General features: G+C 39.2%; 2 protein-coding genes across 2 annotated transcripts in view; both read right to left on the reverse strand.

Annotated features, from left to right (window-relative positions):
* Positions 1–3169: 3169 nt before the first annotated feature.
* The window catches only part of LOC100376358 (solute carrier family 52, riboflavin transporter, member 3-like), a 30490-nt gene continuing 11635 nt past the window's right edge, over positions 3170–22024 (reverse strand). Inside the window, exons 2-3 of the mRNA XM_085506689.1 lie at positions 4237–5560; positions 3170–3461 (exon numbers count right to left, since the gene is read on the reverse strand). Coding sequence (XP_085362815.1) covers positions 3252–3461; positions 4237–5502 — 1476 coding nt within the window. The 5' untranslated portion in view covers positions 5503–5560 and the 3' untranslated portion in view covers positions 3170–3251. The remainder of the gene's footprint in view (positions 3462–4236; positions 5561–22024) is intronic.
* On the reverse strand, positions 8335–9291 carry LOC146734937 (uncharacterized). The gene is made up of 2 exons (XM_085506834.1): positions 9213–9291; positions 8335–9077 (listed from the first exon to the last, which is right to left on the reverse strand). Exons 1-2 carry the CDS (start codon positions 9289–9291, stop codon positions 8335–8337), a joined length of 822 nt encoding a protein of 273 aa, XP_085362960.1.

Here is a 22024-nt window from a genome sequence, read left to right on the forward strand (position 1 = left end):
TACTACTTGAAATATCAAAAGCTGAAAATTAATTAATTATGCAAATTAGCTAATTAATATATACTGATATTACCCAAAAAACTATCAGGTCTGTGCAGTGTCCTATGACATCTATGTACCAAATTTCATTGAAATGTGATGATTACTACTTGAAATATCAAAAGCTGAAAATTAATTAATTATGCAAATTAGGTAATTAATATGTACTCGTATTACCCTAAAAACTATCAGGTCTGTGCAGTGTCCTATGACATCTATGTACCAAGTTTCATTGAAATGTGACAATTACTACTTGAAATATCAAAAGCTGAAAATTAATTAATTATGCTGATTAGGTAATTAATGTCTACTGATACATGTATTACCCTAAAAACTATCAGGTTTGTGCAGTGTCCTATGACATCTATGTACCAAGTTTTATTGAAATGTGATGATTAGTACTTGAGATATCAGTAGAAAAGCCGAAAATTGATTAATCATTATGCAAATTAGGCAATTAATATTGCGCAGATTTTTACCCAAAACTAATCAAATCACACATACGGACACACTAACTGCAAAGACTCCCTTTTTATGCTTCGCACACGGAAGTCAATTACAATGTAGGATAAAAAACTTAATCCCCCCCCCCACCCACTGAAACTTAATTGATAAATATTGATCATGGCGTCAGACTACATTCCCCATTAAATACAAATTAATAATCGGATAGTAATATGGCATAGCAGTTGGTTGTAATGAATTGTTGCATTGTCTTAGAGTATTTTTGTGCCAACATTCATTGAAATAAGATACCGTAGTGGAACATGTTAATAGCGCCCAGGGTTCTCAAGTACATGTGATATTGATGGAAAAGCTGAAAACTGACTAATTGTTATGCAAATCAGATAATTAATATGCACAATTTTAATGTAAAACTAATGTCAGACCATAAATACACCAAGCTGAATTGAAATGTGATTAGAACTTGAGATATCGATGGAAAAGCCAATAATTGATCATTATGCAAATTAGGTGATTAATATGCACAATTTTTTTTTAAAGCTAATTTAATTTATTATGTGCATAGTCCTACAGCATCCATGTACTGAGTTTCATTGATATGTAATGATTAGTACTTGAAATATCAGCCGAAAAGCCACAAATGTATTAACTATGTAAATTAGGTAATTAATATGCATGGATATTAACCCAAAACTAATCAGATCAGTGCATTGTCCCAGACCATCTATATACCAAGTTTCATCAAAATCCAATGAGTGGTTCTTCAGAACAGTAATAAAACAGATAAAAATTAGCTAATCATCATGCAAATTACATAATTAATATGCATGGATTTAAACCAAAATCTAATCAATTCTGCCCATTAGCCCATCAAATTTCATCAAAAAGTGCAAAACTCTTGTCAAAAAGGAGGAAATATCATAAAAAAAGAATGAAATTGCCACAACCGAACTAGTCACAACCGAATTGAAATGTACATGCTGGTAGTATAAAATTCTAGATACTGCAACTAGAACTGACTTTTACCAATGTATTATTGAAATGAACATCAAATTTGGGCAAAATTTTTCAATAAAATCAGTCTAAAACTAGCTAGCTTAATCTGCAACCTGTTTCTGTGCATACACCGATACAGAATGAAAGAAAACTTAGAAAAAAATCCAGTGTGCAGAAGGTATTGGAACCATGAAAAACAATTAAGGAATACTGTATTTATTATTATATTAGAAGCCCATTTTCATTACACATAAAGCATTGTGTTTATTACATGCACAATCATTGAAATATGTCTTATTTTGACCATAGACTCGTCTTTGTCCTTTATTTTTGCAGTAGGCACATGTGCTTCCAATAGAGAAAATAATTAGGGTGGTTCCAAGTAGCTATGGTTCAACAATTATAAATACATGTATTTAATGAAATAATGACCATATATGACTTAATATTTTGTCATATATCTTGTCACACTACAACATTATAGCACAGTACAGATTGCATGTCCCTATGCATATTAAGAAACAAACATGAAACTAATAACAAGTAATTAATATGCATGAATGTTCAACCCTGAAGTAATCAGATTTGTGGCACCTATGTTTTATTTACATTTGATCAGTGGTACACAAAATATCTGTAGAGCACCTATAAATTGGTAAATTTATGCAAATTAGGTAATTAGTAAGTAAACAAATTTAACCCTAAACTGAACATGTACATGGCTTATCTCCAAGCATTTTACATGTCTATGTACCAAGTTTCATTGAATCTGATGAGTGGTTGAGGTATTGGTGAAATATTGACTAATTTATATGCAAATATGCATAATAATATACATGGAATTTCAATCAAAATATTATGTCTGAGTATTATCCTAGAGTGTCTATGTACCATATTTCAATAAAATCTATTGAATTGTACTTGAGGAACAAGTGACAATGCTTAAAATTGGCTAATTATTATGCAAACTAGGTCAATGATATGCACAGAATTTCAACCAAAACTAATTAACATTGCACATTATCCCCGACATCTATATACCAAGTTTTATTGAAATTTGTATGATACAGCACATGAGAAACAAATGAAAATGTTTAAAGTTCAATCGTTCTTGAATGTTGAATTAAAAATGTCTGCTCTTTGTTTAAATATGCAAAAAACATACATTTGTTAATATTGTTGTTCAATGCTCCATACTGTAAACCAAATCAAATTATGATTTATCATAAAAATGTTGCACACACACACACACACACACACAGCAGCATTCATTAGATGACAAATATGCATGTGCAGTGATTTAGTATGCACCAGTGCACATGCATATTAAAGAATTTTACTGTATTCCTGAATAAATACTCAGATATGTGTACAAGAACAGAGTTATCAGTTCAGGATAAATCATAGTACAAAGTATCTTTCAATATAAAGTATCAAAGAACACTAAAAATAATTAATAAATATCAAGCTTCCATAAAATAAGGAATTGTTTGCTGCTTCCATGTACCTGTTCCTGTTAATTAAGCAACTTATAGGCAATATTGTCACGGCAGACACAGTAACTCTACTAGGATGCAGAGTACGAGCTAGTGTTGATCAGTGAGCGATATTTGTTATAACATATTTGCATGATGGTATGAAAAAATGTAAACACTGTGACATCCAATGCTATATTGTATCAATGCGTTTATTACATTATATTCAAATACTTTTAAATAGTTCATTGAGTACATTAATATATGTCCATTAATTTAATAACAGATAAATATGCAAGGATCATTTGGCTCAAATAGATGTAGTATATTAATCAGTGGGAATATGAGAACCGCACCACATAGGGACCCAATCTGTGTCACTCCGCCGTACAGAATAAGAGCATTTCTTCCTTCATGACGTAATATTCCTCCAATAGAGACTTTGATGTAAGTGATTATGAAATTAAATAATAACCATGCTATGACCTGCAAAGGAAAGGTGTATTGTTAAAATAAAAAATACATTTCCAACACATTGGAGAAATTACTAGTATATACATAATGGGAGAAAAGGTAATAAAAAAATAAACTAAGAAACTATTGAATAGTCACTATTGTAGGGTTTAATGGTTTAGAGGATTAACTGAAAACTCCAGGAATTACTATTTAATTTTAATCTAAATAATCATTCACTCAGAATTGAAATAGAATATCAGCAAATGAAATTATATTTTTTTTGTAACACAATGTAGTACAATATAAACAACATTTTGTGATGTCTTGCCCTGTGTATATATGCTCTACAATGAAACATTTTATTCCTGGAAGTAGGGAAATATATCTATAAATTTCCAACAAATAAATCCCAGCTTTATCTTAGGCAATAAATCCATGCCAATCCTAATATACAAGAATCTGTTTTACAGCAACATCTAGATAGTGAAGTCACATAATGACCTTCTCAATTCTTAGAATTTCTAGTGATAACATTTTTTTCATTAGTGTTTTTGTTTTGTTTTGTATTCATTATTATTAATTCCAATTGATATTAACATATTGCCAACAAAAAACTACATTGGAAAGTCAAAATAAATTGGAAAAATCAGGGTCTGCAGGAGATGCGTTAATAATTGGTATTTTAACATGATAGTAAAATTATAGTTTATTGCCAACAATTTTATTTTCTTGAAATGAATGTGATATAATGGCTACTTATTCAGTCTACTAATATACCAATAATTCAAAAACACACTTCACTCACCGATACTACCCCTCCCCATGGACTACCACATAATGGCGGATATGGACTCATTGCAGCACATGCCGTGATGTAACATGCTACAGCAGTTCCTATAACAGTGAGAATTCCTATTGAGATATTAGATTTTGCTGGCAACCAATGCACACACAGACTAGCTGTTGGTATCATCATTAATCCTAAGGTAATTGCTAAATGATAAGCTAGGTTACCATAGGGTAGGGTGGAATACGACTGAATAGAAGGCATAATTCCATTTGTTAGACTGCAACAATACCCTTGTATTATTAACAAATACCACCAGTCTAATCTACGAAGTTTTGATATCTTCGAGCCATTATTCATCATAATCTGTCGTTCCTCAACACGTTTATGGATCAAATCATCCGTACTGCCGTAATTTTCGACAGCTCTCTTTAGTATAGACCTATCATCATCTAATTTGTTTTCATAAATGTTGGCTGGATTAAGCACAACATTCCATGTATCGTAACAGTCTTCAGAAGATTTTTGATCTCGGACAGGTTGAGAATTGTCTTCTTTTGGTGGAGAGCTTGCAGAGGGACCTATATGGAATTGTTTGATGAATGGAAGATGCACTAACAGAGTAAATGCCATTAGACTGGTCAACAACAACCCAGCAAGCAGTAGGAAATATACTTCCACTGAGTATCTGGGGTGAGAGTTGTAGTAATCTTGCTCATAGTATGTTGTGTTTGTTGTTTCATTGTAGTAGGTGATGTTAACACACTCTGGATTGCCACTGGAACCTTGCAGTAGACCAAGTATACTTGGTACAAATGCACTCATACCTTCACCAATGAAATATGACGTCATAAACATAGGTGAGAATACAGTCATGAATGCTAAAAAAGAGACGGACGAGGTACAGTCGACCAATGCTAGGAAAGCGCTCAAACTTATCAAAGCCATGCTGTGTTCTTTGCCTTTTACGTAAATAGTTTTATCCCAGAGTAGAGCCAATAACAAACACGCCACTATACCAATGCATATGATGAGGTAGTTGGTTGGTATCTCAACTCGTTTTTTAGTGAACTTGTTAACTATAGAAAATGAGAGTGGACCAATATTCGCAACTTGAATAATCAGAACGAGGTATGATGCCAGAGCCCATCCTTCAGGCAGGACATTTATCATCAGTGGAAGCTGGACCCATACGCCATTGATATCTAGCCATGATGCCATTCCAAATAGGCATACGCACACTTGCACAAAGTACAGTCTATATTTTGAGTCTTCTGTCTCCATATTTGTTACGAGTTACATTCACTAATATATGAATACCAGTAATGACCATTCAATGTGTCTACAGAAAAAACAGTGTATTATAGTTATACATATATCTTCAAAAGTAACCAAGTTTTTGGATTTGGTGTATAAAACCATAAAAATATGAAATGCATGTACAGCCATTTACAGCAATCAGTTTATTAAATTGAAAATAGACCATTAATACACAATTTCTAAAAATAGCGCCCTCTAGTGACTAAAAAGATGAAGGCAATGTCATTCAACCGACCACTTTCAGTTGGTTGTTGAGCCTTTCCTGAACAGTATAAAAAGATTACCACTATATTGGCAACATATAAATTTAGTTGCTCAGGATTACTTCAAAGTTGAGTTTGTGTTGTTTCACAGCAGCTTGCACAGAGCTCATAGAAATACATGGTACAATGGTGTGCATCTTTGCCGCCAAAAACATCTTGTGACGTAGCTCTGCCCCGAAGGCTGTTAGAATGCATCAAATTCAGAACACATTTAGCAAAAGTAAATTTTGAAGCTGAAGTTTTTTAAAGGGAACTTGAAAAGTTTTTTTCTTGCATTAAAACAGTAAATAGATTTACTTGGTTATTCACATCACATCACATCCAAATAGACTTTTTTGGGGGTAATTGTGCAGTATGGCATTGTGCAGCATGGCATTGTATGATATGGCTGTGGTCGGGAAAGACGATATCACGGAGAGACGTTCGATTGACGGTTGAAAGAACTCTGATCTATTCTGCAAATGGTCACGCATTATATAGCGCACATGAAAGGTGCCGCCAAAACAACACATTGCGTTGACCAGGTGTCAGGGATTAATTAAATCAATTAACAGGATTACAATAATTAAGATCAAACATAAATAGAGTATAAAGTAAGTATAAACATAAACATACAGAGTGACGCTGTCCGCCCGACGGGAAAAATAAACAAAAATAGTTTCCCACATTTTTCCGGGCGGCCAAAAGTACCGGGGGTAATTCAAACGATATCGAAATAAACTAGTTCTAAATAGCATACTTGGCGAGTTAAATTCTGATCAAATAATTATTAAGTAAACACATTCAAAAATAATCAAGAAGGTAAACGATAATTATAAGCAAACACTAAAAGCTCAATACACAAATTGTTTCTAATTTAAAATTATAACAAAGATAAAAATGATGTGAGTTAATAATGTTCACACAGATACACGATGCAATAGGATCATCGTGCGAGATTTTGAAATTGTAGTCTCGCGATAGTAGCAGCAGTTATACACGGGCGCGATGCTATGTTATTAGCGACCTGCTGTGGCGATGGGCGACTAGTTCTGCCTGATTTAAGACGAACGTCCGCTGATCTAACTAATCCGTCGTTACCAAAGTTGAGCTTTTCCACAACAGCAAAACTTTTCCGAAATTGTTGGATGAAGGCCTTGGCGTGGATATACACCGGTGACAGATACCCTAAAAGATCAAATGTACTTGATGTGTACCGTACGATTTCACGCTTGGTTACAGTGTTGCCAAGGTGACGTTGATTGCTGATATTGTCCGAGTAGTGCAAAGTATCATGGGAAGTATTCCATCATAATTCGAGTACGTTGAATAGCGTTGATTTGTCAGCAGCGTTGTCATTATTCAATAAATTATGAAGTGTTGTGTTGTTTGTTGCCCATGATCGTAGATTAAAACCGGCGTTCTTCATTATTTCTTTGGAGTCGCGGTAGTACTTTATCACTTCTTTCTGATTTTCAGTTCCGGTCAATACGTTGTCGATGTAAATATTGTTCTTTAGATCGTTGGCTATTTGCGATGACTGTGCTTCGAGGTGTGTTTTAATAACTGCATTCAACATGAATGGCGAACTAGTTGAACCAAATAAAACTGATTTAAACTGGTAAACTTTGAAGTCGCTTTCAGGATCATCGGCGTTTTGTAGCCAGAAGAACTTTGTATATTGGCGATCTTCATCGGCAAGGTTGACATTTAAAAACGCTTTTTCAATGTGTCCGGAAACGAAGCAATATGTCCAGCATGGCGTTGGTGATAGCAGGACCGGATTCTAAACAGTCATTGAGGCTGGGTTGATCATGGTATTTAGCGCTAGAGTTGTAAACTACTCTAACTGGAGTTGTTGACGACTGTTTTTCAACGGGGTGATACGGGATAAAATGGCCACGTGAGATATCGTCATCAATTACCTATTCAATAAATCCTCGGCGTAGTTGCTCTGTTATGACTGAATTGTAGACTTTCCGTAATTCGGGTTTAAGACATTTTACCATTGCTCTTGTTCTGTTTTTCGCCAGTACATAATTTGTATGTAGAATGTCACAATTTTCTTTCCATGGTAGGCCGGCTGTGTATTTATTACCATCTCGTTGAATTTTTGTGTCCCGATACTCTTCAAACGTTGTGGATTTCAACTTAGAATCTTCGTTGGCAGTTATTCCCAATGTCTCTAAGTCCCAGTATTGTGATATGATGGATTGTTCATGGTCAGTGTCAGCTAATGCTTTCATTATAGTTGTGTTCATTGTAGTCACGCTGTTTAAGTGAGAAGGACCAGATAGCAAGTAACCAAGTTTAGAGGATACCGCTGTGGGTCCCGCACCTCGAACGACGTGATCTTCAACAATTTGCCAATAATGGTCAGCTCCGAGAAGTAGGTCAATTTCAAAACAACCAGATTCGACTAAGGGCGCGATTTTCAGTTTTTGCAGATATTTATGCCGTTGTAGTGTTGGTGCGACGACATTCTGTATTGGTGAACTGATCTTGGGTACTATTAAACATTGTAGTGCAATGTTACCAGAGTTGGTTTTTAGTGTTATCTCAGTTCTTTTGATACATCTGATTTGTCACGTCCAAAGGCGCCAAGTGTAATGTGTTCTATGCTGCAATCTTCGCTGTTAATCTGAAGTTTGCGAGCAAGGTCTTCTGTGATGAAGGTTCGTTGTGCGCCTTCGTCGAGCAGTATATTTGCGGTTGCACTTGCGTTACTTGTAGATACAGTCGCTGTAGTTGTTTTAAGCAGCACTGGTCCGGAGGTTGGAGTCAATTTTACTTCTTTTGTTGACTTGACTGCCCGCTCACTAGCTCTGGGGTGACTGGTCGTTGGCGAACCGCAAATCGATGTGTGGTGTTTCTTACTGCATATTCGACATGAAAATTTATTCCAACATTCATTACTGCGATGATTTGGTCCGAAACAATTGAGACAGAGTTTGTTTCGGAAAACAATGTCCTTACGTTGTTGAGGATCAGTAACTGTTGTACACTTGTTGGGTGTGTGATTTTCCTTACAAAATACGCAGGCTGGTCTCCGTCTTGGCTTCGCATTGATGTAAAAATTTGATGCGCTGGAAAGCGGTGTATCTTCACAGGTGTTGAACTGTTCAAACATATTGGCGGCTTGGTTCGCATGAATTTCTCGCTGGATGGATTCTCTAAGTTCTTGTATTGTCCATGCCTTGTTACCATGGTCCCTAGATATCTGTGTTTTCAAATTTGTTGGCAATTTTTCGAACACTATCGGCACAAGTAGATCACTGTAATTTTCCTCAGATTTCCCTAGTGATTTAAGACCGCGTATATGCTTTTCGAGCGAGTCATAAAAGGACCGGATACTGTCAGTATTGTTACGTGGGCTTGGCAGGTTCAAATGCGCTCATATGGCATGATACAATTTTATAATTTTGACCATACCTGGATTCCAAGAGTTGGAGAGCTTCTTTGTAGTTCGCATTGGTGAGTTGAAGACCATCAATGGTACGATGAGCTTCATCGACGAGTTGGTTTTTCAAGTATTAAAATTTTTGCACGTCTTCAAGCGACGGGTTCTTGTCAACAGCGGCGTTGAAAGCCTCATAAAATGTCGTCCATTTCAAGAAATCTCTGTCGAAGTTCAGTAGTTCGAGCTTGGGAAGATTTACTTGACGATGTATTGACGGCGATGGTGAATTTGACGATGTTTCTGTGGCGGCAGTTGGATTTGGTTGAGACGATATCTTCTCTGCTTTGTTCAAAACCCGCTGGTATCGAGTGAGGCGGAGTTTTACTTGAATATAGTAATCGTCGGCTTCAGTGAATAGTCTTTCGTAGTTTTCTTCCTCGACGAGATCAAGTATTTGTTCGTCTAGGTCATGTACCAGTTTGATTCGTTCTTCAATGTATTCGATGGTTGACTGAAGCACTTCGATGTCAGTTTCTTCTAGTTTGTCCTTTTTCGATGTATCGTCCGCTTTCTGTAATTGTCTGGTTAGCTGCGCTTTGTTAGCACCTCGCTTCTTCGTAAGTTGTTGCAGATTCGTTCTTGGTTTTGTCATCTTGACTTCTTGATATACTAGTGACTGCAACTTTTCGTTGAGTGTTGGTAGGTTCAGCAATGCAGCTGGTTCTCGGCACCAAAAATGTGGTAGGGGAAATACATCGGTCGGGAAAGACGATATCACGGAGAGACGTTCGATTGATGGTTGAAAGAACTCTGATCTATTCACGCATTATATAGCGCACATGAAGGTGCCGCCAAAACAATACATTGTGCTGACCAGGTGTCAGGGATTAATTAAATCAATTAACAGGATTACAATAATTAAGATCAAACATAAATAGAGTATAAAGTAAGTATGAACATAAATATAAACATACAGAGTGACGCTGTCTGCCCGACGGGAAAAATAAACAAAAAAGTTTCCCACAATGGCATTGTATGGTATAGTGCTGTGTGGTATATATAACATTGTTTGGTATAACATTATCTGTGATTGTATTGTGTGTTATGGCATTCTGTGGCGTAGCATTGTACGATATGGCATTGTGTGCTATGACATGCGGTATGGCATTGTATGGTTTGGCATTGTACGGTATGGCGTATGGTATAACATTGTGTGGTTTGGAATTGTGTTTTTTGGCATTGTGTAGTATGGCATTGTGTAGTATGGCATTGTACGGTATGGCACTGTGTAGTATGGCATTGTACGGTATGGCATTTTATGCTATGGCATTATGTAGTATGGCATTGTAGGATATGGCATTGTGTGCCATGACGTGCGGTATGGCATTGTGTGGTTTGGAATTGTGTTTTTTGGCATTGTGTAGTATGGCATTGTACGGTATGGCATTGTATGCTATGGCATTGTGTAGTATGGCATTGTACGATATGGCATTGTATGCTATGGCATTGTGTAGTATGGCATTGTATGATATGGCATTGTGTGCTATGGAGTGCGGTATGGCATTGTGTGGTTTGGCATTGTATGCTATGGCATTGTGTAGTATGGCATTGTGTAGAATGGCGTTGTGTAGTATGGCATTGTGTAGTATGGCATTGTACGGTATGGCATTATATGCTATGGCATTGCACGGTATGGCATTGTATGCTATGGCATTGTATGATATGGCGTTGTGTGCTATGGAGTGCGGTATGGCATTGTGTGGTTTGGCATTGTGTAGTATGGCATTGTGTAGTATGGAATTGCGTGTTATGGCATTGTGTGGTTTGGCATTGTGTAGTATGGCATTGTGTAGTATGGCATTGTACCGTGTGGCATCGTGTAGTATGGCATTGTAGAATATGGCATTGTGTGTCATGACGTGCGGTATGGCATTGTGTAGTATGGCGTTGTGTAGTATGGCATTGTATGGTATGGCATTGTGCAGTATAGGATTGTGCAGTATAGCATTGTGCAGTATAGCATTGTGTGGTATGGCAATGTGCAGTATGGCATTGTGCAGTATGGCATTGTGCAGTATAGCATTGTGTGGTATGGCATTGTGCAGTATAACATTGTGCAGTATGGCATTGTGCAGTATAGCATTGTGCAGTATAGCATTTTGTGGTATCGCATTGTGCAGTATAACATTGTGTAGTATGGCATTGTGTGGTATGGCATTGTGCAGTATAGCATTGTGCAGTATAGCATTGTGTGGTATGGCAATGTGCAGTATAGCATTGTGTGGTATGGCATTGTGTGGTATAGCATTGTGCAGTATAACATTGTGCAGTATAGCATTGTGCAGTATGGCATAAATTTGTGTGGTATGGCATTGTGCAGTATGGCATTGTGTGTTATGGCATTGTGCAGTATAGCATTGTGCAGTATAGCATTGTGTGGTATGGCATTGTGCAGTATAGCATTGTGTGGTATGGCATTGTGCAGTATAGCATTGTGTGGTATGGCATTGTGCAGTATAGCATTGTGCAGTATAGCATTGTGTGGTATGGCAATGTGCAGTATGGCATTGTGCAGTATAGCATTGTGCAGTGTAGCATTGTGTGGTATGGCATTGTGCAGTATAGCATTGTGCAGTATAGCATTGTGGTATGGCAATGTGCAGTATAGCATTGCACAGTATAGCATTGTGTGGTATGGCAATGTGCAGTATGGCATTGTGTGGTATGGCAATGTGCAGTATGGCATTGTGCAGTATGGCATTGTGCAGCATGGCATTGTGCAGTATGGCATTGTGCAGTATAGCATTGTGCAGTATAGCATTGTGCAGTATAGCATTGTGCAGTATAGCATTGTGCAGTATGGCATTGTGCAGTATAGCATTGTGCGGTATGGCAATGTGCAGTATGGCATTGTGCAGTATGGCATTGTGCAGTATGGCATTGTGCAGTATGGCATTGTGCAGTATAGCAATGTGCAGTATGGCATTGTGCAGTATAGCATTGTGCAGTATAGCATTGTGCAGTATGGCATTGTGCAGTATAGCATTGTGTGGTATGGCAATGTGCAGTATGGCATTGTGCAGTATGGCATTGTGCAGTATGGCATTGTGCAGTATAGCAATGTGCAGTATGGCATTGTGCAGTATGGCATTGTGCAGTATAGCAATGTGCAGTATAGCATTGTGCAGTATAGCATTGTGCAGTATAGCATTGTGCAGTATAGCATTGTGCAGTATGGCATTGTGCAGTATGGCATTGTGCAGTATGGCAATGTGCAGTATGGCATTGTGCAGTATGGCATTGTGCAGTATGGCATTGTGCAGTATGGCATTGTGCAGTATAGCAATGTGCAGTATGGCATTGTGCAGTATAGCATTGTGCAGTATAGCATTGTGCAGTATGGCATTGTGCAGTACAGCATTGTGTGGTATGGCAATGTGCAGTATGGCATTGTGCAGTATGGCATTGTGCAGTATAGCATTGTGTGGTATGGTAATGTGCAGTATAGCATTGTGTGGTATGCCAATGTGCAGTATAGCATTGTGTGTTACGGCATTGTGCAGTATAGCATTGTGTGTTATGGCATTGTGCAGTATAGCATTGTGTGTTATGGCATTGTGCAGTATAGCATTGTGTGTTATGGCAATGTGCAGTATAGCATTGTGCAGTATAGCATTGTGTGTTATGGCATTGTGCAGTATAGCATTGTGCAGTATAGCATTGTGTGGTATGGCAATGTGCAGTATAGCATTGTGTGGTATGGCATTGTGCAGTATAGCATTGTGCAGTGTAGCATTGTGCAGTATAGCATTGTGCAGTATGGCATTGTGCAGTATAGCATTGTGCAGTATAGCATTGTGTGGTATGGCAATGTGCAGTATAGCATTGTGTGTTATGGCATTGTGCAGTATAGCATTGTGTGGTATGGCATTGTGCAGTATAGCATTGTGTGGTATGGCATTGTGCAGTATAGCATTGTGCAGTATAGCATTGTGTGGTATGGCAATGTGCAGTATGGCATTGTGCAGTATAGCATTGTGCAGTGTAGCATTGTGTGGTATGGCATTGTGCAGTATAGCATTGTGCAGTATAGCATTGTGGTATGGCAATGTGCAGTATAGCATTGCACAGTATAGCATTGTGTGGTATGGCAATGTGCAGTATGGCATTGTGTGGTATGGCAATGTGCAGTATGGCATTGTGCAGTATGGCATTGTGCAGCATGGCATTGTGCAGTATGGCATTGTGCAGTATAGCATTGTGCAGTATAGCATTGTGCAGTATGGCATTGTGCAGTACAGCATTGTGTGGTATGGCAATGTGCAGTATGGCATTGTGCAGTATAGCAATGTGCAGTATGGCATTGTGCAGTATGGCATTGTGCAGTATGGCATTGTGCAGTATAGCATTGTGCAGTATAGCATTGTGCAGTATGGCATTGTGCAGTATAGATAGCATTGTGCAGTATAGCATTGTGTGGTATGGCAATGTGCAGTATGGCATTGTGCAGTATGGCATTTTGCAGTATAGCAATGTGCAGTATGGCATTGTGCAGTATGGCATTGTGCAGAATAGCATTGTGTGGTATGGCATTGTGCAGAATAGCATTGTGCAGTATAGCATTGTGTGGTATGGCATTGTGCAGTATAACATTGTGCAGTATGGCATTGTGCAGTATGGCATTGTGTGGTATGGCAATGTGCAGTATGGCATTGTGCAGTATAGCATTGTGCGGTATGGCATTGTGCAGTATGGCATTGTGCAGTATAGCATTGTGCAGTATAGCATTGTGCAGTATGGCATTGTGCAGTATAGCATTGTGCAGTATAGCATTGTGCAGTATGGCATTGTGCAGTATAGCATTGTGTGGTATGGCAATGTGCAGTATGGCATTGTGCAGTATGGCATTGTGCAGTATGGCATTGTGCAGTATAGCAATGTGCAGTATGGCATTGTGCAGTATGGCATTGTGCAGTATAGCAATGTGCAGTATAGCATTGTGCAGTATAGCATTGTGCAGTATAGCATTGTGCAGTATTGCATTGTGCAGTATAGTATTGTGCAGTATGGCAATGTGCAGTATGGCATTGTGCAGTATGGCATTGTGCAGTATGGCATTGTGCAGTATAGCAATGTGCATTATGGCATTGTGCAGTATAGCATTGTGCAGTATAGCATTGTGCAGTATGGCATTGTGCAGTATGGCATTGTGTGGTATGGCAATGTGCAGTATGGCATTGTGCAGTATGGCATTGTGCAGTATGGCATTGTGCAGTATAGCAATGTGCAGTATGGCATTGTGCAGTATGGCATTGTGCAGTATAGCATTGTGCAGTATGGCATTGTGCAGTATAGCATTGTGCAGTATAGCATTGTGCAGTATAGCATTGTGCAGTATAGCATTGTGCAGTATGGCATTGTGCAGTATGGCATTGTGCAGTATGGCATTGTGCAGTATAGCATTGTGTGGTATGGCATTGTGCAGTATAGCATTGTGCAGTATAGCATTGTGTGGTATGGCAATGTGCAGTATAGCATTGCGCAGTATAGCATTGTGTGGTATGGCAATGTGCAGTATGGCATTGTGCAGTATGGCATTGTGCAGTGTGGCATTGTGCAGTATAGCATTGTGCAGTATGGCATTGTGCAGTATAGCATTGTGCAGTATAGCATTGTGCAGTATGGCATTGTGCAGTATAGATAGCATTGTGCAGTATAGCATTGTGTGGTATGGCAATGTGCAGTATGGCATTGTGCAGTATGGCATTGTGCAGTATGGCATTGTGCAGTATAGCAATGTGCAGTATGGCATTGTGCAGTATGGCATTGTGCAGTATAGCATTGTGTGGTATGGCATTGTGCAGAATAGCATTGTGCAGTATAGCATTGTGGTATGGCATTGTGCAGTATGGCATTGTGCAGTATAGCAATGTGCAGTATGGCATTGTGCAGTATGGCATTGTGCAGTATAGCACTGTGCAGTATAGCATTGTGTGGTATGGCATTGTGTGGTATGGCAATGTGCAGTATAGTATTGTGTGGTATAGCATTGTGCAGTATAGCATTGTGTGGTATGGCAATGTGCAGTTTAGTATTGTGTGGTATAGCATTGTGCAGTATAGCATTGTGCAGTATAGTATTGTGTGGTATGGCAATGTGCAGTATAGTATTGTGCAGTATAGCATTGTGCAGTATAGCATTGTGCAGTATAGCATTGTGTGGTATAGCATTGTGTGTTATAGCATTGTGCAGTATAGCATTGTGCAGTATAGTATTGTGCAGTATAGTATTGTGCAGTATAGCATTGTGCAGTATAGTATTGTGCAGTATAGCATTGTGCAGTATAGCATTGTGTGGTATAGCATTGTGCAGTATAGCATTGTGCAGTATAGCATTGTGTGGTATGGCATTGTGTGGTATGGCAATGTGCAGTATAGTATTGTGTGGTATAGCATTGTGCAGTATAGCATTGTGCAGTATAGCATTGTGTGGTATGGCAATGTGCAGTATAGTATTGTGTGGTATAGCATTGTGCAGTATAGTATTGTGCAGTATGGCAATGTGCAGTATAGCATTGTGCAGTATAGTATTGTGCAGTATAGTATTGTGCAGTATAGCATTGTGCAGTATAGTATTGTGCAGTATAGCGTTGTGTGTTATAGCATTGTGCAGTATGGCATTGTGCAGTATAGCATTGTGCAGTATAGCATTGTGCAGTATGGTATTGTGTGGCATGGCAATGTGCAGTATAGCATTGTGTGGTATGGCATTGTGCAGTATAGCATTGTGTGGTATGGCATTGTGCAGTATAGCATTGTGCAGTATAGCATTGTGCAGTATAGCATTGTGTGGTATGGCAATGTGCAGTATAGCATTGTGTGTTACGGCATTGTGCAGTATAGCATTGTGTGTTATGGCATTGTGCAGTATAGCATTGAGTGTTATGGCATTGTGCAGTATAGCATTGTGTGTTATGGCAATGTGCAGTATAGCATTGTGCAGTATAGCATTGTGTGTTATGGCATTATGCAGTATAGCATTGTGCAGTATAGCATTGTGTGGTATGGCAATGTGCAGTATAGCATTGTGTGGTATGGCATTGTGCAGTATAGCATTGTGTGGTATGGCATTGTGCAGTGTAGCATTGTGCAGTATGGCATTGTGCAGTATAGCATTGTGCAGTATAGCATTGTGCAGTATGGCATTGTGCAGTATAGCATTGTGCAGTATAGCATTGTGTGGTATGGCAATGTGCAGTATAGCATTGTGTGTTATGGCATTGTGCAGTATAGCATTGTGTGTTATGGCATTGTGCAGTATAGCATTGTGTGTTATGGCAATGTGCAGTATAGCATTGTGTGTTATGGCATTGTGCAGTATAGCATTGTGCAGTATAGCATTGTGTGGTATGGCAATGTGCAGTATAGCATTGTGTGGTATGGCATTGTGCAGTATAGCATTGTGTGGTATGGCATTGTGCAGTATGGCATTGTGCAGTATGGCATTGTGCAGTATGGCATTGTGCAGTATAGCATTGTGCAGTATAGCATTGTGCAGTATGGTATTGTGCAGTATAGCATTGTGCAGTACAGCATTGTGTTGTATGGTAATGTGCAGTATAGCATTGTGTGGTATGCCAATGTGCAGTATAGCATTGTGTGTTACGGCATTGTGCAGTATAGCATTGTGTGTTATGGCATTGTGCAGTATAGCATTGTGTGTTATGGCATTGTGCAGTATAGCATTGTGTGTTATGGCAATGTGCAGTATAGCATTGTGTGTTATGGCATTGTGCAGTATAGCATTGTGCAGTATAGCATTGTGTGGTATGGCAATGTGCAGTATAGCATTGTGTGGTATGGCATTGTGCAGTATAGCATTGTGTGGTATGGCATTGTGCAGTGTAGCATTGTGCAGAATGGCATTGTGCAGTATAGCATTGTGCAGTATGGCATTGTGCAGTATGGCATTGTGCAGTATAGCATTGTGCAGTATAGCATTGTGTGGTATGGCAATGTGCAGTATAGCATTGTGTGTTATGGCATTGTGCAGTATAGCATTGTGCAGTATAGCATTGTGTGGTATGGCAATGTGCAGTATAGCATTGTGTGGTATGGCATTGTGCAGTATAGCATTGTGTGGTATGGCATTGTGCAGTGTAGCATTGTGCAGTATGGCATTGTGCAGTATAGCATTGTGCAGTATAGCATTGTGCAGTATGGCATTGTGCAGTATAGCATTGTGCAGTATAGCATTGTGTGGTATGGCAATGTGCAGTATAGCATTGTGTGTTATGGCATTGTGCAGTATAGCATTGTGTGTTATGGCATTGTGCAGTATAGCATTGTGTGTTATGGCAATGTGCAGTACAGCATTGTGCAGTATAGCATTGTGTGTTATGGCATTGTGCAGTATAGCATTGTGCAGTATAGCATTGTGTGGTATGGCAATGTGCAGTATAGCATTGTGTGGTATGGCATTGTGCAGTATGGCATTGTGTGGTATGGCATTGTGCAGTATGGCATTGTGCAGTATGGCATTGTGCAGTGTAGCATTGTGCAGTATGGCATTGTGCAGTATAGCATTGTGCAGTATAGCATTGTGCAGTATGGCATTGTGCAGTATAGCATTGTGTGGTATGGCAATGTGCAGTATAGCATTGTGTGTTATGGCATTGTGCAGTATAGCATTGTGTGTTATGGCATTGTGCAGTATAGCATTGTGTGTTATGGCAATGTGCAGTATAGCATTGTGCAGTATAGCATTGTGTGTTATGGCATTGTGCAGTATAGCATTGTGCAGTATAGCATTGTGTGGTATGGCAATGTGCAGTATAGCATTGTGTGGTATGGCATTGTGCAGTATAGCATTGTGTGGTATGGCATTGTGCAGTATGGCATTGTGCAGTATGGCATTGTGCAGTATGGCATTGTGCAGTATAGCATTGTGCAGTATGGTATTGTGCAGTATGGCATTGTGCAGTATGGCATTGTGCAGTATGGCATTGTGCAGTATAGCAATGTGCAGTATGGCATTGTGCAGTATGGCATTGTGCAGTATAGCATTGTGTGGTATGGCATTGTGCAGAATAGCATTGTGCAGTATAGCATTGTGGTATGGCATTGTGCAGTATGGCATTGTGCAGTATAGCAATGTGCAGTATGGCATTGTGCAGTATGGCATTGTGCAGTATAGCACTGTGCAGTATAGCATTGTGTGGTATGGCATTGTGTGGTATGGCAATGTGCAGTATAGTATTGTGTGGTATAGCATTGTGCAGTATAGCATTGTGTGGTATGGCAATGTGCAGTTTAGTATTGTGTGGTATAGCATTGTGCAGTATAGCATTGTGCAGTATAGTATTGTGTGGTATGGCAATGTGCAGTATAGTATTGTGCAGTATAGCATTGTGCAGTATAGCATTGTGCAGTATAGCATTGTGTGGTATAGCATTGTGTGTTATAGCATTGTGCAGTATAGCATTGTGCAGTATAGTATTGTGCAGTATAGTATTGTGCAGTATAGCATTGTGCAGTATAGTATTGTGCAGTATAGCATTGTGCAGTATAGCATTGTGTGGTATAGCATTGTGCAGTATAGCATTGTGCAGTATAGCATTGTGTGGTATGGCATTGTGTGGTATGGCAATGTGCAGTATAGTATTGTGTGGTATAGCATTGTGCAGTATAGCATTGTGCAGTATAGCATTGTGTGGTATGGCAATGTGCAGTATAGTATTGTGTGGTATAGCATTGTGCAGTATAGTATTGTGCAGTATGGCAATGTGCAGTATAGCATTGTGCAGTATAGTATTGTGCAGTATAGTATTGTGCAGTATAGCATTGTGCAGTATAGTATTGTGCAGTATAGCGTTGTGTGTTATAGCATTGTGCAGTATGGCATTGTGCAGTATAGCATTGTGCAGTATAGCATTGTGCAGTATGGTATTGTGTGGCATGGCAATGTGCAGTATAGCATTGTGTGGTATGGCATTGTGCAGTATAGCATTGTGTGGTATGGCATTGTGCAGTATAGCATTGTGCAGTATAGCATTGTGCAGTATAGCATTGTGTGGTATGGCAATGTGCAGTATAGCATTGTGTGTTACGGCATTGTGCAGTATAGCATTGTGTGTTATGGCATTGTGCAGTATAGCATTGAGTGTTATGGCATTGTGCAGTATAGCATTGTGTGTTATGGCAATGTGCAGTATAGCATTGTGCAGTATAGCATTGTGTGTTATGGCATTATGCAGTATAGCATTGTGCAGTATAGCATTGTGTGGTATGGCAATGTGCAGTATAGCATTGTGTGGTATGGCATTGTGCAGTATAGCATTGTGTGGTATGGCATTGTGCAGTGTAGCATTGTGCAGTATGGCATTGTGCAGTATAGCATTGTGCAGTATAGCATTGTGCAGTATGGCATTGTGCAGTATAGCATTGTGCAGTATAGCATTGTGTGGTATGGCAATGTGCAGTATAGCATTGTGTGTTATGGCATTGTGCAGTATAGCATTGTGTGTTATGGCATTGTGCAGTATAGCATTGTGTGTTATGGCAATGTGCAGTATAGCATTGTGTGTTATGGCATTGTGCAGTATAGCATTGTGCAGTATAGCATTGTGTGGTATGGCAATGTGCAGTATAGCATTGTGTGGTATGGCATTGTGCAGTATAGCATTGTGTGGTATGGCATTGTGCAGTATGGCATTGTGCAGTATGGCATTGTGCAGTATGGCATTGTGCAGTATAGCATTGTGCAGTATAGCATTGTGCAGTATGGTATTGTGCAGTATAGCATTGTGCAGTACAGCATTGTGTTGTATGGTAATGTGCAGTATAGCATTGTGTGGTATGCCAATGTGCAGTATAGCATTGTGTGTTACGGCATTGTGCAGTATAGCATTGTGTGTTATGGCATTGTGCAGTATAGCATTGTGTGTTATGGCATTGTGCAGTATAGCATTGTGTGTTATGGCAATGTGCAGTATAGCATTGTGTGTTATGGCATTGTGCAGTATAGCATTGTGCAGTATAGCATTGTGTGGTATGGCAATGTGCAGTATAGCATTGTGTGGTATGGCATTGTGCAGTATAGCATTGTGTGGTATGGCATTGTGCAGTGTAGCATTGTGCAGAATGGCATTGTGCAGTATAGCATTGTGCAGTATGGCATTGTGCAGTATGGCATTGTGCAGTATAGCATTGTGCAGTATAGCATTGTGTGGTATGGCAATGTGCAGTATAGCATTGTGTGTTATGGCATTGTGCAGTATAGCATTGTGCAGTATAGCATTGTGTGGTATGGCAATGTGCAGTATAGCATTGTGTGGTATGGCATTGTGCAGTATAGCATTGTGTGGTATGGCATTGTGCAGTGTAGCATTGTGCAGTATGGCATTGTGCAGTATAGCATTGTGCAGTATAGCATTGTGCAGTATGGCATTGTGCAGTATAGCATTGTGCAGTATAGCATTGTGTGGTATGGCAATGTGCAGTATAGCATTGTGTGTTATGGCATTGTGCAGTATAGCATTGTGTGTTATGGCATTGTGCAGTATAGCATTGTGTGTTATGGCAATGTGCAGTACAGCATTGTGCAGTATAGCATTGTGTGTTATGGCATTGTGCAGTATAGCATTGTGCAGTATAGCATTGTGTGGTATGGCAATGTGCAGTATAGCATTGTGTGGTATGGCATTGTGCAGTATGGCATTGTGTGGTATGGCATTGTGCAGTATGGCATTGTGCAGTATGGCATTGTGCAGTGTAGCATTGTGCAGTATGGCATTGTGCAGTATAGCATTGTGCAGTATAGCATTGTGCAGTATGGCATTGTGCAGTATAGCATTGTGTGGTATGGCAATGTGCAGTATAGCATTGTGTGTTATGGCATTGTGCAGTATAGCATTGTGTGTTATGGCATTGTGCAGTATAGCATTGTGTGTTATGGCAATGTGCAGTATAGCATTGTGCAGTATAGCATTGTGTGTTATGGCATTGTGCAGTATAGCATTGTGCAGTATAGCATTGTGTGGTATGGCAATGTGCAGTATAGCATTGTGTGGTATGGCATTGTGCAGTATAGCATTGTGTGGTATGGCATTGTGCAGTATGGCATTGTGCAGTATGGCATTGTGCAGTATGGCATTGTGCAGTATAGCATTGTGCAGTATGGTATTGTGCAGTATAGCATTGTGCAGTATAGCATTGTGTGGTATGGTAATGTGCAGTATAGCATTGTGTGGTATGCCAATGTGCAGTATAGCATTGTGTGTTACGGCATTGTGCAGTATAGCATTGTGTGTTATGGCATTGTGCAGTATAGCATTGTGTGTTATGGCATTGTGCAGTATAGCATTGTGTGTTATGGCAATGTGCAGTATAGCATTGTGCAGTATAGCATTGTGTGTTATGGCATTGTGCAGTATAGCATTGTGCAGTATAGCATTGTGTGGTATGGCAATGTGCAGTATAGCATTGTGTGGTATGGCATTGTGCAGTATAGCATTGTGCAGTGTAGCATTGTGCAGAATGGCATTGTGCAGTATAGCATTGTGCAGTATGGCATTGTGCAGTATGGCATTGTGCAGTATAGCATTGTGCAGTATAGCATTGTGTGGTATGGCAATGTGCAGTATAGCATTGTGTGTTATGGCATTGTGCAGTATAGCATTGTGCAGTATAGCATTGTGTGGTATGGCAATGTGCAGTATAGCATTGTGTGGTATGGCATTGTGCAGTATAGCATTGTGTGGTATGGCATTGTGCAGTGTAGCATTGTGCAGTATGGCATTGTGCAGTATAGCATTGTGCAGTATAGCATTGTGCAGTATGGCATT

Source organism: Saccoglossus kowalevskii, chromosome 13 (genome assembly GCF_978046115.1).
Source record: "Saccoglossus kowalevskii chromosome 13, keSacKowa6.1, whole genome shotgun sequence".
Taxonomy (NCBI): domain Eukaryota; kingdom Metazoa; phylum Hemichordata; class Enteropneusta; family Harrimaniidae; genus Saccoglossus; species Saccoglossus kowalevskii.